The sequence below is a fragment of the Typopeltis vanoorti genome, chromosome 4 (assembly GCF_054136105.1).
Source record: "Typopeltis vanoorti isolate ZY-2024b chromosome 4, IOZ_Tvanoo_1.0, whole genome shotgun sequence".
Lineage (NCBI taxonomy): Eukaryota > Metazoa > Arthropoda > Arachnida > Uropygi > Thelyphonidae > Typopeltis > Typopeltis vanoorti.
The window spans coordinates 8,193,985-8,213,103 of NC_143552.1; the positions used below are offsets into that span (position 1 = coordinate 8,193,985).

General features: G+C 35.7%; 1 protein-coding gene across 1 annotated transcript in view; it reads left to right on the forward strand.

Annotated features, from left to right (window-relative positions):
• tws (protein phosphatase 2 regulatory subunit tws) overlaps positions 1-19,119 on the forward strand; it is a 508,363-nt gene that overhangs the window by 108,210 nt on the left and 381,034 nt on the right. Inside the window, exon 3 of the mRNA XM_090390994.1 lies at positions 8,814-8,911. Coding sequence (XP_090247120.1) covers positions 8,814-8,911 — 98 coding nt within the window. The remainder of the gene's footprint in view (positions 1-8,813; positions 8,912-19,119) is intronic.

Consider the following 19,119-nt stretch of genomic DNA (forward strand, 5'->3'; position numbering starts at 1 on the left):
TGATGTGTTCTTTTTCTTTCTGGATCTGTGGGACCACTCTTTTCTCCAATATTTTTATGTATTGGTCACTTTTTATCATACAGTCATCAGGCACAAGTGATCCTTGACCGTCATGTATAAAACAACCCCATGGTGTCTTTTTTGCTGGGGATTCAAGATCTTATTAAAGGTGAGTGGGAGAAGTCTTCTCAGCTACTGATTTGCAAACATAGGGTACTCACTCTCCTTGGACAAAGAAATGACATTCTTTCACTTCTAAACAGTCCAGTCTTTGTACACTTTTGTCCACTGGAGCCTCTTCTTCTGCATCAATAGTTGCTTTTTTTTTGGTCTGTGGGCAGTCCTCCTCGCTTCCAACAAACCTCGACAGACTGTCATGTCAGAAACATTAATCCCATTACCTACTGAGTCTCTGTTTAAGTCTATAGCAGTAAACGATCTTCAGTAAGTGTAGTTTTCCTTTTTTTTGTCCACATTTTCGTTTCTTTCAGGAGAAAAGTTACCCATCTCCCTAATCATCAGCATCAGTACTTCCGCCTATTTTCACTGTTATTGTCTTGTTATTGCTAACCTTCATACCATATCTATTATAGCAGTTATTCAATTTAGTCAGGGAATCTTTCAGACTTGTATTGGATTTATTTAGAAGTATAACATCATCTGCATAAAAAGAGCTGAGATTAAAATCTCCAATTTTTATATCAGGTTTAATACCACTTTCCTTCATAATGTGATCCATATAAGTAATAAATAACAAAGGGAATAATGTCCCTTGTCTGACACCAGATTTAACATTAAACCATCTTCCTGTGTGTCCTTAAATTTTAATTGCTGACTTACAACTCAAATGAAGACTAAGTATTGCTTGATATAATGCTCTATTGACTCCATACAGCTGTAGCATTTTGAATAGCTTTACTCTTGGCATCTTGTCATATGCCAGATCTTTGTTATATTCCCATGATTTCTCTGCTATTTTTCATAAGTGAAAATCTGATCCTGAGAGCCCTTATTTGACCTGAATCCAGCTTATTCTTAAGTAAGCTATCCATCCACAATCCTTCTCAACCTATTGTAAAGTATACTTGCATAAATTTTACCAGGAACACTCAGTAGGGAAATACCTCTGTAATTCTCACATTCAGTTTTATTTTACTTTTTATATATGGGTACTATGAGGGCTCTACTCCAATCATCTGGAATTCATCCCTCTGTCCAGACCCTCTGAACTATACTGTGCAGCTACTGTAAGACTTTTATACTTCCATTCTTGATTATTTCTGGTTGAATATTATCTACTCCTGCTGCCTTTCCATATTTCAGGCTTTTGATGGCTTTTTCTACTTCAAGTTTGAATATGTATTCCTGATTTCCATGCCTGTTGAGTGTTTTTTACAACTGTCAGTGATTGTTTTGTTTAGCAATTTTTTGAAGTACTGTATTTGCCAGCGTATACTACACACTGGCTTATAAGATGCACCCCCTTTTTTGTACCCATGTTTTAGGGAAAAAACAATCACCAAATATTGAGTTGAATATTATTGAATATTGAGAATATTGAGTGAGTTTTTCATGCCCTGAAGTTTGAACAGTAACACTTTTTGTGCCCTTGGACTCTAGAGTTTTGTTTGAGGCCACATCACAAGTCAGCAGAGCCTTTTCCATGTTTCCTATTTGTGAAGTTCAAAATCTTCTAATTTCCTTGAGTTAATGATGAATCGATGAAATTCAATAATTTTTTCTTCATATTCAGCTGGCATCTTTTGTGATATTTTTGTTTTAGTCTGCATACATAGCTGGTTTCTCTTCATGAATCTTGAACACCATGATGTTGATCCAGTAAAGTTGGCAATCCCTTTGTTAGTGGCTATCGCTTTTGCTTGATGAATAATCATTTTTGTAGACACTGGAAATCCTGCTTTTCTGTGGTGTAACATCCAAGTATTCAGTTCTGCCTTAAGTTCTGGCCATTTTGCAATTCCACTTCATAGGTTATGTTTACTGTGAGTTGCTTTTTTAGATCCTCTTCCTGATTCCATCAAGGTCTTATCATTTTCTCAGTTGGGGGTAGCCTGAAATTCCTCTCCGCAGCCCTTTTCCCTGTTCTTTAGCAAATGCAATCACACATAGCGTGTATGCAATATTGTAGCAATGTCGATGTTTTTCAGCAATAATTTGCCAAGAAATGTAGAGAAAATTTAACGGCAGAAATTTATCACCGTTCACAACAACTGCGACAACAATTGGAAAGTTTAAACGAACAGGAACACCGCTGTGATCATCGATGACAGCGCATGCACATCCACTGAACTCTACGTAACTGGAATGCTCTCTCGCACCGCAAGGAAGCAAGAAAGAAATCGCGTAACTCAGAACAGAGAAAATTTTCAGAAATGAAAGTAATAAAAAAACTGAGTATCAGCATATAAGACATACCCTGTTTTTTCAGACCTATTTTCAAAGAAAAAATTGCATCTTATATGCCAGCAAATATGGTAATTACTCCATATATTAAGGATATTTTTTTCACCAGTTTTCATGTCACTTTTATCATCTCTAATTCCTTTAACAGCACTCTTTCTTCCATTTCTGAGCTTTTTCAACAGCCTCTTGAATATTTTGCCAAACTTGAATGTTCTTACCAAAGTCGTTCCATGATTTGTTTACATAGTTTTTCACAGTGTTTAGCTTTCTTACATTTATCTCTTTATTCTCCAAGAGCAAAAGCTGACTTATTTGCCAGGAACTTTCGATATACTTTCTTCTTTTCCTTCATTGCCTCTTTAACTTCCTGTGTCCACTATAGAGTTCTGATTTTTTATCTTTGTAGACAACCTCACCTCATTCCTCTCTGGTTGAATCAATGTTTTCTTGAGGGCTAAAAGAGTTTGAGAACAGAAACCAAACCACTGAATCTCCAAGGTTTGGTTTCTGTTCTCAAACTCTTATTTGTTCTTGAATAATGTTTGTGTGTTTTAGTCTTCAGTGCACATCTGACAGCGGCCCAACTTTTATTTGCTTTAAAACTTTCTTACATGTTTTTCTTTTCAATATGAAAGTCGTTTTATCCTGCTCAAGACTAAATGGTGATTACTTCCAGTTTCAAATCCTCTGTACACTCTAATGTCCTGCACCAGTGAGAAAACAACTATCAACAATAACATAGTCAATGAGACTTTTCTTATTCCTTGCATCTTCTCTCCATGTGAATTGCATATTTTTATCTTCATGTCCTGAGCAGAAATTCAACAGGTATTTGCCATTATTATTAGCTTTGTCTTCTCTCCAAATTTTCCCCAAATATTTTTGTATGTCTGACAATCATTTTCTACTCTGCTATTTAGATCCCCAACAAGGACCAACTTTTCCTTTTTCATGTTGTTTATTATTTTAACGGTATAATAGAACACAGAAACTAAGTAAATAATTAATTTATTCACTTGATGCTGATATTTCGCTGGTATTATAACCAGCATCTTCAGAGCACAAAAACACTGTTTGTCACAATACGCGAGACTAAAACAACATGGTGTACATTAACAAAATTGTAGCAGCAAGTGTAGCATTTGCTGCTACAATTTTGTTAATGTACACCATGTTGTTTTAGTCTCGCGTATTGTGACAAACAGTGTTTTTGTGCTCTGAAGATGCTGGTTATAATACCAGCGAAATATCAGCATCAAGTGAATAAATTAATTATTTACTTAGTTTCTGTGTTCTATTATACCGTTAAAATAATAAACAACATGTTCGACGAACACATAAGTCTGTCCACACGTTTTCCTTTTTCACTGTGTCAGATGCTTTCTCTAAAGCATCAAAATATTCCTCCACTTCACCTTAGTAGAACCTTCTGTGGGACCATAGACACAACTAAGTCTCACTGTCCAATTCCCCATTCTGATATTTGCCCACATCACTCTACTTGAGACTGCCTGCCATTCAAGAAGATTAGCCTTGTATTTAGTGTTGAATGCTATGGCTACAACTCCTTTTCCTTGATTGTCATTGCTTGAATATAACATTTTGTATTTATTTCTCAGAAAGATCTCACCAGTTTTTGTCTTTTTGTTTCAGGCACTCCTGTTATATCGATGTGTACTTATCCAATTCTTCAGCTAGCTCCGTTTCTTTGCCATTCAGGCTTCTTATGTTGATAGTACCGATATTGAACTCTGGTGATGTTGAGTTGGAGTGTGTTTTAGGATTTGTTCCAGTAGCTGACTTTTTGCTGTTTGCCTGAGTTCCCTGGCAAAATCAATGGAGGGCCCTTATTTAACTGGATGAAATAAGGGCCCCCAAGCTAGCATAAAATTCTGTCATGTTGTACCATCTTATATTTTGGTTTAAGCCAATAAGAATAAAATTTTGGTCGGCTAAATCCCAAATTGCTAGTCCATCCTTGTTCGTTCAGTATCCAGGTAAATACCCAACAGGGTGCACCATGAGAAGGTGATGATTGGGCCTTAGGTCAGAAGCCCTGTTCAGTTCTGTGCATTCCTTTAAAGGCTATAGTCTCAGATATACAGCTTTGAACCTTAAGCACCCTTATCTCCCTAAACCTCTTTAGAATTGCATCAAAAGCACAGGATTGGCAATTTGTCGTTGAGTCATGGATGTTTGGTGAGAAATTCTAGATATTTCTGAATGCTTTCTTGGAGATGTATCCATTTTATAGATACACAGAATGCATGAAACATTACGAATGTCAATTTGTTTGCACTATTAAAATCACTCAGCCATATTAATAAACATCGTAGAGACATTTATAATACACAGCACTCAACAAAATAGTGAACGCAAACTAAAATTATTGCAAACTGAAACCAAAACCATAAACTTGACAAAAATTTGGTTTGTTTGGATTAATTTGTTTCTTAGTGTATGATAAATTAAGGAAACAGAGATTGGTTATTGCATGCATTAACTTGATTAGTTGAAGTCGAGGGAAATCAGCAGTGACTGGGACTTGGTCTGAAATTAGTTAATTATGGCAATACCAGATCATATACCTGAGGTTAAGATAAAAATATTGGCATATGAATGGAGATTGGCTGAAGCAGTTTTGCTTGTCCCAAGAGAACCTAAGTTACATCCAGTGGAAGAAAGAGTGAATATGGAAGATTGACTTTAGTTACTGGAGATGGAACAGAGGTCACATCCCATATACAGTGGAAATATTCCATAAGTATTTCATTTGTGTTTTTTGGGGGATTTGGATTAGCATTGAATAACATTAGGAAGGAGGACAGAAGACTTCACAGTTCAAGAATGGGAAGTGTTTAGAATATTAAGCAACCTTGATGTTAATAAGACTATGGGACCTGGGAATGGCAATGCCTTTGACTTGGTCATTCAACAGAAGTTTGGCAACAGGAACAGTCTCAGAAGACTGGAAAGAAGAAAAAATAATTCCACTTCATAAGGAAAAATCAAAGTCACGAATGTCAGATGCAGTGGTGAAGGTATGAGAGACAAAAAAAAACCTGGTTTGATGAGAATGGAAATCTTTTGAAAGAGCAGTGTTTGTTTAAGTAGTAGGTCTGATTTTAGTAATTTGGTTATTTTATAATATTGACTTTGATCGAGTACCAGATGAGAATCTACTGTTGAAATCGAGTGTAGATCAGGGTGGATAGTCATTTGGCAGATTGGTCAGCCTTCCCAATAGGATGGTTGACCAATAGGAGCCACTGAGTTGTGTGTGTGTGTGTGATGCAGCATCCCAAAAAAGGGATGTGACTAGTGGAATATAGATATTCCTGGGTTTAATCTGAGACCAGTGTTGTTTAATTTATATATCATTGTTATAGAGCTCAAGGTGTGAGAAGAGATATTCATTTATTTTCTGTTGATGTTAAACTGCCAGAAAGTTCTGATCTGATGTTGTTACAAGAGGATTTGAACAGGTTTTGCAATCTGGGCTTAAGAATAGAGATGTCATTTCAGTGTTGCTACATGGAAAGTTATGCACTTTGGTCAGAGAAGATGGATTGAGGTTTATCATATTGGAGGAACTTTACTTCAGGAGAGGGGGGGGGGGGGGGGCATGAGATCTTGAGGACCTTGGGGGATACGAAACTGAAGTTCCAGGGATACATTGCTAAAGTTCTAAGGGTTACCCAGAAAATAGCTGCTATAATCTGAAGAACACTGTCATGTTCATGAGAAGGTGATAGTGTCACTGTATTTGGTCTCCTTTGGATTTCCCTCACAGATCTGGTCACCTTAGCTATATTAGCAATAAAGAAATATTGGAAATGGTCCAGAAGCAAATATTGTCTTGGTAATCTGGAATATTCATCATGACGATAGACTGAGGGAATTGTGATCACTGAAACTTGGTGGATAGTAGTAGAAGGGGTGATATAATTGAGATGTATAAGTTGGTGAGAGGAGCCTATCAGATAACAAGAGTAGTACTGCATAGGATAATGGGTGATGAAAGAATGAGAGGTCATCACTGGAAACAGTACAAAGGTTATATGACTGAGGAAGTGAAAAAGAGAATTTTTTTCCGGACTGGTGGTAAATGAGTGGAATGCATCGCTGCAGTGGATGGCATATGCTGCAATACTGAATGTCTTCAAGCAAGGTATGAAAATGATTGTAGTCTGTGTTCAACTTCCAGTAATGAGTCTTCACACTCCATGGAGTCTTTGAATTAATACTGCTTTATTCTTAAAATACATGTATTGGACAAGATATTTTATTGAAGTTTTTCAAATTAATTTGAAAATAATTTTTTAATTAATCATATTTTTAACAAATTAATTTATTACTAAGGTTGAGTTCCTGTCATAGTTTGAAATGGATACGGTTTATTTATTTTCACGTGTGAAATCATTTCATATGTGTGATATTTGCAAAATATCTCTCGTGTGAACAAACAAAATATATCTAAAGCAAATGTTGAAATATTGAAAGATAATTTTTGCTACAGGAAATTACATGTAAAACAGTTCATGTCAAGTGGTCTCAAAGGTCACACTCCATTCTTAATCCATTAATGATTCTAACAGGATGGATTGATGCTGGGTAATTACAAGTTAAAAAAGACAGAATGGCACATGTGATTTTATGCTTGAAATATTGTAAGGTGGTTGACCTATTTAATCGCTTCGTTTGGTAGGTTGGTAAAGTATGTGTGCACATTGCTGTGTCAGAAATGAGACTTGAAGTTTATGATTGCTTCAGTTTTATCAAAGGAAAGTGATACTTATTCTTCACAAATTTGTAACAGGAATAAAAGTTGGATCCATCATTATGATCCTGAAATAAACAATCATTCTCCCTAAAATATTGTCGTCCTACCTCATTAAGTCTAGAAAGTTGAAAACTGTTTTTCTGCTGTAAAATGCTTACTGAATCTTTTGGGATAAGAATGGTGTCATTCACCTGGATTGTATGATGAAAAGGACAACAGTAAATTGCTAATTTGTGAAGGTCTCGATAAAGATGAAACAATAAGTTGTGTTCCTACTGAAGAACAGCTATTTCTTTTGCAACATGATAATGTAAAGTTGCATGAGCAGTACATGTACTTCATCAGCTACTGAAAAGAAGGGATTTTAAGTTGTGGAAAACCTTATGGCTAACACTTGGCTCCATCATACTGCTGGTTATATTCTAAACTAATGATATCTCAATAGTATCCATTTTGAAAATTATGGACAGGTCAAAGTAGAAATTAGAATTTTTTTTTTTTAAAACAACCTTGCAAAGTTTTATTACAGCAGATTTGACAAACTCGTTACACTGTAGAGAAAATATTGAAATGGGTGGAGATTGAGTTTATGTTGAGTGTATGAAAATAAACTCTTAATCGTATCTTTTTTTTAATTTCACTGATATCTCTTTTGAGTAGGAAAGTGTCACTGTGGAGACATTACATTTAGGAATTCCTCTGGTGTGGTTCATGTGCATCTACATGAAAGATGATGCATTCAAAAGATCTTCATGCAATCAGGAAAAGCTACTTGTTTTTTTGAGTATCATTTTTTTAAATTTGTTCATATTCATTTTATGATGTACAATATTTAATGTGAAAATTGATGCAGTCAGTGTTTTATACTAAGCAGTATACATGCATACATTGTATAGAAACCATTGTATGGATTTTTTTTTTTTCATTTGAGTTTTAATAATCAGCAATTTTTCTGTCTTATATCATACTTTGGAAAGGACGGCATGATTTATCAGAAAGTACTGAGCATGTCTTTGCCATCAGAAGTTCCTTACATTTGTGGTGCTGGTGAACTCCAGTGACTGTATTCTACAATTCTATTTTTTGAGGCTCAACTGATGTTTTCCCTTGTGGAACCGTAGGGAGTTCAGTGTCATGATTAAGCTTTAATTGTAGCGTTTAATTTTAACTACTTTAATTTTCAAAGTAATGTTTAGTAAAACAAATGAACCTACATAGCTATACGGTCTGCACTGATTTATTAGCTTTCCACATGTTGGCGTGCATTTCAAAATCATAGCAACAAAAATGGAATGCATTATGATTAAAAGTTTAATCTTGACACTTTTGAAACTATACAAGTTGCATGAGGGGACATCAGTTGAGAAATTTCCTTGTGTCAGAGATCACTCTCAAACTACAGGGAGTGCTGAAGCACACCTTGTAGTTTTTAATAGTGATCTTAGACATGGAAATTCCTGAATCAGTAGCCTTTGTGTGTTATATGGATTGAAGAGCAAGGGAAAAAAGGCAAACTGTTATCTTTGATATTTGAATTGAAATCTTACAATTATTCATTAACAATTTTCAAAATGTAACTTTTTCTTAAAATATATTTTCTTTATAGCTGATATAATATCATGTGTGGAATTTAATCATGATGGAGATCTTTTAGCAACTGGCGACAAAGGTGGACGAGTTGTTATTTTTCAGCGTGATCCTCTAGTAAGTATTTATGTGCTTATATCAGTCATTTTTCTGTAATCACAGCACATTGAACTTGCACACTCTTACAAATGACTGAAAATTTCCAAATTTTGTAGCAGTAATACTTTTATAAAATTAGTTTGACTGTTGAGGAGATTCCTTCCAGTGGCAACAGGTACCGTATTTCCCCAGAAATAAGCCCTAGCATGATTTTTCAGGATGCTCGTAATATAAGCCCTATCCTAAAAATAAGCCCCAGTTAAGGTCATCAGCCAGACTGACACATTTAGTATGTCCGTTGCAACACACGACTGACTATTGAATTATAAAATAATAATATTAATATATAATTAAATATAAATAAATAATAATATTGGCATTAATACTTCAAATAAATGATAATATAAATTATAATTAAGTATTTGTAAATACCCAAGCGGGTGCCTTTGGATGAGAGGTAAATGCCTTTGTAAATGGATGAACTTGAGACTTATTGCCTGATGACCAATCGGAGTATAGACACAACGCATGAACAACGTGCGCACTTGATAATGAACGGACCTGGTTGTGTCTAATATGAATCTTCATAATTCAATACATCATGTGTTGTAATGGTTTACGGAAAACTCGCCCCCAACATTTCGCCCCCCCCCCCCCCTGTAAATAATGAGTAGGTTACAAAAATATAAATACAGTTAACTCTTGATAAGTCGAATTTTTAATGAAGTCCCAGTCCCATCCCAGTGGAGATTCAATGTTAAACTCTCGATTACTCAAACTGAACTTCCGATAACTAACTTTTCCGAACAAATTTTTAAAATTACATTCGTGTACAAATTGTCACCTAGCTTTTAAACTAATTTCTCACCTTTTGTATGTCTTCAGGGTTCTTTTTCCATTGTGAAAGTATTAACTGGAACTGTTAATCCTTTCACAATGGAAAGAATACATAGTGAGGACATGGGGGGGGGGGGAGACCAGTGGACAGCAGTGCGCGTTTGCTGTTTTCGCCGCCTCATTATCAGTGGTGCATCACGTGAACAAGCCGAGCGTCGCAGGCAGTGCAATATCTACATATTATTTTTGCATCTTGATTGATTAATCCTGTGTGTTCAATGGCAAAAAGTGTTCCGTCAATAAGAGGCAAAAGAAAATTGGTAGATGACAACCACATTTACGAGTTTTCAAAGAGAACTGTAGATGAGCAACATGGAATCTGGGTTTGTGAAAAACGTTCCACCTGCAAAGGGCGTGTTTGGACAGAGGGTTTGGAAGGCCCAGTTGTGAAAGTCGCAACTAAATATAACCATACAGCTCAAACTGCAAGGTCGGAAGCATTGCAATTGATTGGTCAAATACGGCAACATGCAACAGCCACGAACAAACGGCCACAACAAATTGTTGCATCAGTAATTGCAGAGGCTCATGCCAATGTCGCGACATTACTTCCTAAAAAGGATTCACTTAAATGAATGATTTGTCATGTTCGATGCAACAATGGTACTCTTGCTTTACTGAGCAATCTCCAAGACCTAGTAATTCCACAAAATTATCAAGAAATTATTATCGATGGCAATGTCAGTTTTTGATGTATGATTCTCAGGACGAACTGCTCCCAGGTCGCATACTTATTTTTTGCACTAGTAACAATCTTCAGTTATTAGCACGTAGCCAGGAGTGGTTTTCTGATGCAACTTTTAGCACAGTACCCACGCATTTCCAGCAGCTTTATACAATTCATGTGGTTCAATTCAATGTAGTTATTCCAGTGGCCGACGCGCTTCTGCCAAACAAAACTTGTGCCACATACATCAAGTTGCTTCAAGAAGTTAAAAATCTACAACCGGGTCTCCAACCCCAGCGACTTATGACAGATTTTGAGCAAAGTGTCATACAAGCCTTCCAACAAGAATTTCCTAGTATTGTAAATACCGGTTGTTTTTTTTCATCTTTCCCAAAGCGTTTGGCGAAAGGTACAGAATAAAGGTTTAAAAGCCTGATACGAACAAGACTATGAATTTGCTTGTTGGATTCGAATGATTCCCTCATTGGCATTTATTCCTCCTGCTAACGTTATTCAAGCATTCGAAGATTTAGTTGAAGCTGATGACTTCCATTGAAGCTATGGTGATTGCAAACTACTTTGAAGATACTTATATTGGAAGAAGACAACAGAGAGGCCGGCAATTACCCATTTTTGCCATTGAATTGTGGAATGTTTACACACGAACACTGAATGATCAGCAACGTACCAACAACAGCATGGAGGGGTGGCACAGGGGTTTTCAGGAAACTTGTGCTACTTTATTCCCAAATATTTACCGATTCATCGATTCTTTAAAGAAACAACAAGGGCTGCACAATTTCGAAATTACACAACTAATTGCTGGTAATTCAGGCAATCAAAGAAACAAGAAATATGCTGCAATTTCTGCTAGAATCAAAACAGTAATCCAAGATTTTCAAAATCGTAATGTAATTGATTACCTTAGAGGCATTGCATACAACTTCTAGTTTGGAACAATAAAAATGTGCATTTATTCTATTAAAACAAAATAAATTAGAATTATTAAAAAATTAGGTGTATTATTTACATTTTTGTAGCTTACTCATTATCTACAGGGGGCGAAATGTGCTGGGGGCAACTTTTCCAGATCCCATTGTAACGGATGTACTTAATGGACGTCGAGTTTTTTATTAATTTTTTTATTAATAAAAAACTCGACGTCCAAACCTAAACTACAAACCAACAGCAAGTTCAAATATGAAAGACTAGGAACATGCCAAATCTCATCTAATCCCTTAGGAACATGCCAAACCTTAACAAATTTGGATGCATGAGACTGCCCCAAATTTGGGAAACATTTATCAGAAGAACTTCAGCCCAAAGGCCAAGAACTACCAAAATAGCCCGCCAGGGGGCACCATCAGGACTTTAGGAAAATGGTAGCTTCCTAGTTTCTGTTCTCATTTGCTGTTATGTAGTACTTACGTGCACTTGTCTTTGTATTAAGTTCCCAAGAAGATGGCAACGTTACGTTTGCCGAAATATCGGAAAGTATATATTAAAGCTTATTTAATTTATATTTCTAGTTTACGCTGTTAATTCCTTATTTATTAGTTATCATGTCTAACCAGTGTATAAGCCTCTCTTCAAGAGTTACTATAACTCACCTCACTGATAGGGCATAAAGCACTAAAAGTGAATGTTAGGAAGAAGAAAAAAGTGCATAATATACTCATATGATGATTCCATCTACTCAGGTCTGTGTAATATGTGTGTTTTAATGTTAATACTTAAGTCTTGCTTAGTGTCATTAATGTCTAGAGGTTTGCATCATTCATCCTTTGCATGAATTCCATTCAAGTGGTCATGTGCATCATTTTGTAGAAAGTTTTTTATCTCTAGACTGGGGAGATGCATCATACTTTGCAAGAAATTATGTTGTTATTTACATCCTTAATTTGTCCAAGTATAGCTATCAAAAAGTCATTGGATTTCTGGTATGTATAGGATACTATGATAATACTAAATGAAAAGTTTTCATTCTTACTTAACTTCCTCTTTATAATTTTCCTCCCAATTAGTCTATGATCATCAGGATCGCTTAGTATTGTCAGTCATATTTTGATCTTCTAAGGCACTTCTCATGGTATCAGTTTTGCTAAATCTAAGTCTTACTCTGGGCCTTTTTCCTGTCATCCTGACCAAAAATTTTCCTCTCTCTCTCTCTGTTTAACACATTCATGCAGTGCATTGTTTTGCATTTGTTTTGTATATGGCAGAGATCTTCAACATTTCAGACAGTGCAGGCAGCATTAAAAATTTCAATGAAGCCACGGGCCACTAAACTGTACTGCAGTATTTAGAATTGTAAGATGCTTTCCAGATTCACAAGGAACGCTGCGCATTTGATACTTTGCATAAAATCCTATAAAAATAAACAAATTCAGCTTTAAGAGCGTAGGTGGGAGTCAGGTTCATGATAAGTAAATACAATCAATACTTGAAAAAAAAAAGATAATTTAATGAAGAAAACGTTAATTTTTCAATGTCAATGGGCAACTTGGCAATGTTTTTCCTTGATCAGCTTGTCATTGTTGGAAGTTGCTATGCGCAGAATATTCTTGAGATGTTGGTCCGTAATCTGTGTTCTTGTCTTGGACTTCACATGCTTAATTTTGGAGAACTGCTCACATAAGTATGTGCTTCCTAACAAAGCGCACATCTTCAAAGCATGCCGGTGAAGATTAGGGAATGCGTCATCAGAAATGTAGTCTTTGTAAAATGTAAGCAAGGGCAAATTGAATAATTTTTCTCTCAAAGAAGAGTTGTTTTGGAGTTCAGGCAGCTTCATTTGTACTGAGCCTGGCATTTCAGCAGCATTGACACTGAATGGCATTGAAAATAAATCTAAACAAGATTTGGTTACGAAAATCACTAAATCTATCTTTGAACTCGCTTGGCCACAAAAAAAAGCTTTGATGTGATCAAACAGAGTGTGCACCAGTTGATCTTTGGATTGTAGCCACGTATTTAGGTCATTCATATGCAACGAGATGTCAGTCACAAAGGCAAAGTCTGTCATCCACTTTGGATCGTTAAATTCTGCAATCGGAATTCCCCTTGGTTTGCATAAACTGCTGTATTTTGCTCCTTAAGTCAAAGACTCATTTAACAACCTTCCCTCTGTTCAATCAACGCACATCATTATAATAAACCACATCGCTGTGATCCATTTCGCACTCTTTGGTCAAAAACTCTTGGAATTGACGATGATTCAATCCTTTTGCTCTAATAATGTTGACGACAGTCACAATAACTTTCATTATATTCTCAAATCCAATAGTTTTCGTGTACAAATTCTGCTTGTGGATTAAACAGTGGAAATGAGGAAATCTTTTCCTTCTAGTTCCGGTTCTTTCCATAGCAGTGCAACAAACTCCTTGTTCTTTCCCACCATAGTTGGGGCACCATCAGTTACCACACCCTTGAGGTTGGTTAAGCTGAGGTCGAAATACTGGAGCGTTTTCTTGGCAGCTTCAAGAATATCAGTGCCTTTCGTCGTTCCCTTCATAGGTACAAGTGCTAGCAGTTCCTTCTGTCACAGTGAATTGTTGATCAATGCCACGGACAAAGATAGCCAGTTGTACTGTATCCTTCACATCTGTGCTCGCATCTAAAGCAAGTGAAAATGACGTAAATTCGGATGACCGTTTTTTTTAAAAAGTTCGTTCAATGTCATTGGCAAGTTCTTCGACACGTCGTGTTATAGTTACCTCAGACAAACTCGGTTTTTAAACATTTCCTTATTATTTGCACACAGAATTTCCCAAGCAGCGATGAGACACTTTCATAAACTCGCCGTCCAAGAAGGGTTTGATTTTTTAGCAATTTTTTCAGCTATTACATAACTCTGGAAGATGGGAAAGGGGGGTTGCAAGTTTAAATGAACTCTCACATCTCACAAAATATGTGCAAAACACTGCTTTTCTTTTACTATTTATGTGTATGTAATGTACAGTAGTATAATCATAAAATAGGAATATCACTAGATATTCATATATACTGTATATATTTCAGTTAATGTAGAAAATAACAAAGGCAAATTATTATTCCTTTCAGTAGTTTTCCTCCCATCTCTAGGAATATAGAATTGTGCTTGCATATGCTGTATGATGACCACTGATCTATATTTTTCGTTACTTATATTTTCTGTAACTTTTTTTTGCTTTCAGAATTGTTGCAAGTGCATACATATTCGAATTATCAGTCAATTCATTGTACTTGCAGTTCTTTTATATACTGATGCTGAATATACTCGATCTGTCTACCTGCTGTTGATTAATGCACACAGAGTAGCTCACTTTAAATTCTCGCCCATCTGTGCTGATGGCTTAAGATCCGAGTCCTCTGTTGGTTCTTCTGCTATGTTTCCTGACTTTATATCCAATCATATCCCATTTGAGTACAGTAATTATACAGCAGAGTTGCATACTATTCAGCTTATACACATAAAAGAAAACTACTATGAAAAATGTATATTTTATAGAGATTTCAGATCCTCATAGGCTATCTCCTCTCCTTTCTATGGTCAACATCTAGAGTTTTGTGAGGTTTCAAGACTGTTGTACTAAAGGACTATTAATTTTGATTTTCATTAATTTTGGATTCCCAGCAACATGAACATAGCCTGGAATTAAGGGAAATGAAACCAAGTAATGAGTTGATCTAGCAGCTGCTAGATCAGCTCATTACTTTTTCCATGTGCTGTTTGACATCTGATAAACAGACTTAGACAGTTTATAGGATCAGAGCTAATAACCCAGTGGCAGTCATCATGGCAGGAAGCACTGAGAGATAAATTGCATGAGATTAAGCATTAGCAGTCTAGTTGAAATTGAAACAGAAGAGAGGAAGTTGTTCTTGCTAGGTTCGCATAGGTCACAGTATCTTGCACATTCTTATTTACTGAGGGCTGGTAATCCACCGGTGTGTGAAAATTATAGCATGTCTCACAATTTGTCATATTCTGGTGAAGTACCAGCACGTCACACAAGACAGAAATGACAATTTTACTTACCTGGTTGAGCCATATACACTCGTGCAAATCTTATTGGATTCAGGCAAACACATTTGATTATAAATTATATCTGTGTCGATACTGCATTGTTTTGATGTTGGAAGTCTTTCTAGTTGGTTATGCTATAAATTAAAGATGCCAAGAAATTATATTCTTGGTTTCATACTTTATCCAAGTGTAAGCAAACAAAGTTTGTGTGGGAAGTCACTTCACACACAATTGGTGTTGTGTGTGAAGTGACTATTTGTATAGAGGCTAATGACTTAACATCACCAGCCTTAGTATCCCATAATGCAAAGCACATATCCTTACAGACATGTATAATGCTATGCATTATGGGTAGGGTCGCTACCCAGATCAGTTTCGACCTTTATTGAGGTCTCATCGGTGGAAGCTAGATCTGGAAGTGATACCAAGATTGAAGTAATGCAGAAGTCATATTTCCATACTAAGGCAAGTGATATGAAGTCATTAGCCTCTATATGCATGTTGCCCAGTTGTGAAGTCTTTCACAAGTAGGTGGCAACAACAACTGGGCAACTTCACGTGCACAATTTGTATGCTTATACTTAGATAAATGATTAAACCAAGAATATAATTTCTTGGCATGTTTAATTTATAGTATAACCAAGTGGAAAAACGTTCAGCATCTATCTCTAATCAAGATATTTTAGTAATAAGGTCTGACACCTTTTGGCTACTTGTACATGGAAATATGACTTATACATTACTTCAGTCTTGGTATTACTTCTGGATCTTGCTTCCACTGATGAGACCTCAAGATTGAAACTTGTCTGGGTAGTGGCCCTTCCCATAATGCATAGCATTGTGCATGTCTATAAGAATATGTGCTTTGCATTATGAGTTACTAAGGCAAGTGATGTGAAGTCATTAGCTTCTATATACGAGTTGCCCAGTCTGGAAATTCCTTCAGGGGAAAACTTTGTTTGCTTACACTTTGATAAAGGATTAAACCAAGACCGGTCATATCGCAGTCCATTTAAATCATCCTTCAAGCTCTCCATTGCCTTGATTAACTATTACACAAGCTATTTTTGCATCAGAAAATAAATGAGTATGTCCCTTGAAATCATTTCGTAAATCATTTATGTAGAAATTAAACAGCAGTTGTCCATACATAGAGACTGGCAGCATACCAATAGTGTCATCCTGCTTTCTCCTGGCCCTTTGGTAGCTGTCCATCAGCTTCCTTCCTATCCGTATCACTAATTTTATATCCATCTCTATTTGTTCCAGTTTGTGGAACAGGCTTCTGTGTGGTATCCTGTCAAACACCTTTGTTAAATTCAGAGGTATTATTGTGTAGCCATTCCCTTTATCAAAACTTGGCTGTCGCACTGTTATAAAAGTTAGTAAATTATTAAAGCATTGCCTACTCTTCACAAAGCCATGCTGTCCCCAGTAGAGTATTATTTTTTTCAGACATTCCTGAATTCAATGTTTGACCAACTTTTTTAATACTTTTATCACAACTTCCTGAGATACTAATTGGTATAATTTGCTGCTGCAGTCTTGGAGTTTCCTTTATGTAGTTGAACTATTTTTTTCTTCCTTCCACTCCCTGGGACTTTACTAGAACTGAGGCTAAGTTAAACAACTTAGTCCGAGACAGGGCTAATTTCTCATAATAAGAGATCTGATTTCTCATCTAATCCCACTGCTATATTTGCTTGGAGATTCTGCAATATCCTAAGTACAGGTAACCCTCGTATAATGCAGATGTTAGGTTCCATAGAAATGCCGCATTATATAAATCGCGTTATGCGAGACTCGGATCACATAGAAAAAGTAGAGTTATGTTCCGAAATCGTTTTTTTTTTTTTTTTTAAATTATATAAACAAGAGTGATATATCCAACAATAAAGATTTTTATTTAATTCAGGTAATTCGTGTAAGTTAAAAAAAAAACATATAAACTATGAAACAAATGCATAAAAATTACAAATTCTACGAAAACTTCGTTGCATATACGAGTAATGCATAAATGTTTTAGGCAAAACATTTATGCATTATGTGTAATGAGTAATATGTGCATCATTGCATACTTCGACTAGTTTAGTTATCAAGAAGTCAGTTAATAAGACCTTGCTTACCACTATGCTGCAGTTTTTTTTATTTAGTTCATAATATGGAGCTAAACAAATATCCGATTGTCTCGTGAATTTTCCGGAGCGCTCCATTGAGGGATCATTATCCATAAAATAACTTCTTAACTTTTTTGCTAAGTCCAATTCTTCTGCTAATTTCTTTAAACTGAATTCTTAACGGATTCATCACAATCAGAATCTTCGGAAGAACTTTCCCCTCCATTTGGTTTGACGTCATCTATTAATTGAACCAGTTCCTCCTCATTTATATATATTTCCCACTCAATTAATTCACTAATTTCATTTTCAGCCATATCGCAAAAGCTCTCTAAGTGGCCATTAATATAGAAATAAATTTTTTACATAAAAAAGCATTATGTATCGTATGTAACGCACCAGAAAATAAAGTGCTCAGCTTGAGATTAACACACTTATGATTTTTAATGCGCTTCCCTGGCAGAAACGAAGACAATTTTCAACAATAAATACTTTATACGATAAACAGTTGATGTACATGTGTGCTAAAGGGTATTTCCCCTAATATAAATTCGCTGCTTATAACTACATGCGCGTTACGGGCAGACGCAAATTTTACGAAGATAAAATTTGATTTTTAAGTCACACAGTGAAAAATATATGAAAAGATAAAGGGTTACTACAATTTGTAGACTGCGTTATATCTAAACTGCGTTGTATAAGTACCGCGTTACACGAGGGTTACTTATACTTCAAATTCATCAATCCTGTTCTTACAATGGTTCCTGTCACCTTAGCAAAGTAAACTTAACTATTTTGTTATCTTGCTACCAGCAGCACTCATTAAAGTTATTTTTCAATAATTTTTTGTCCTTTTACTTCCCACATTATAAAAACTATGGAATGTAACAAGAATAAATACCCCTGGGCTTCTAGGTTGTAATAGGTAATATTCCTACTTATTCAGTTTTTAGTTATGTAATGATTCATATTTACTACTTATAGTATATTTGTTTGTTCTTCCTAACCCAGACAAAGCAACTATCATATGTGGCAAAACTAGTAGGTTTAATTAAATAACTAGTACGACCTATAAACCTAGTGTTAGTTATTTTTGTAATATTCGTTTTTGGTTGAAAAAAATCAACATACTAATCTATGGGATTTCCTTTGGGCTGCATGCTAAATTTATTCTCATATTCTGATGCCTTTCTCACCTTCCTGGTCACCTTTCTTGCCTGAACCTGTTTATTCTTTCTCATTGTATACTCTCAACAAGATTTTTCTTTGCAGCTTCTGTTTGATAGTGCTACTCATCTATGTAATTCCTACCTGTTTTATCCTCTTGTCCTTAGAAGTAGCTGGTGTAGCCATAAATACTCTTACAACCTGAACAGAACATAAACCTTTAATCTATCAGTAAATCATTTACAGCTTTCACCACATTTATAATATGCATATAGCACACTCAATGTTCAAAATGTGCCCCCTTTTTTCTTCATGCATGCCCAAAGTCTCTGAAGCCACATATCAATGGCAGCATGCACAACATCCAATA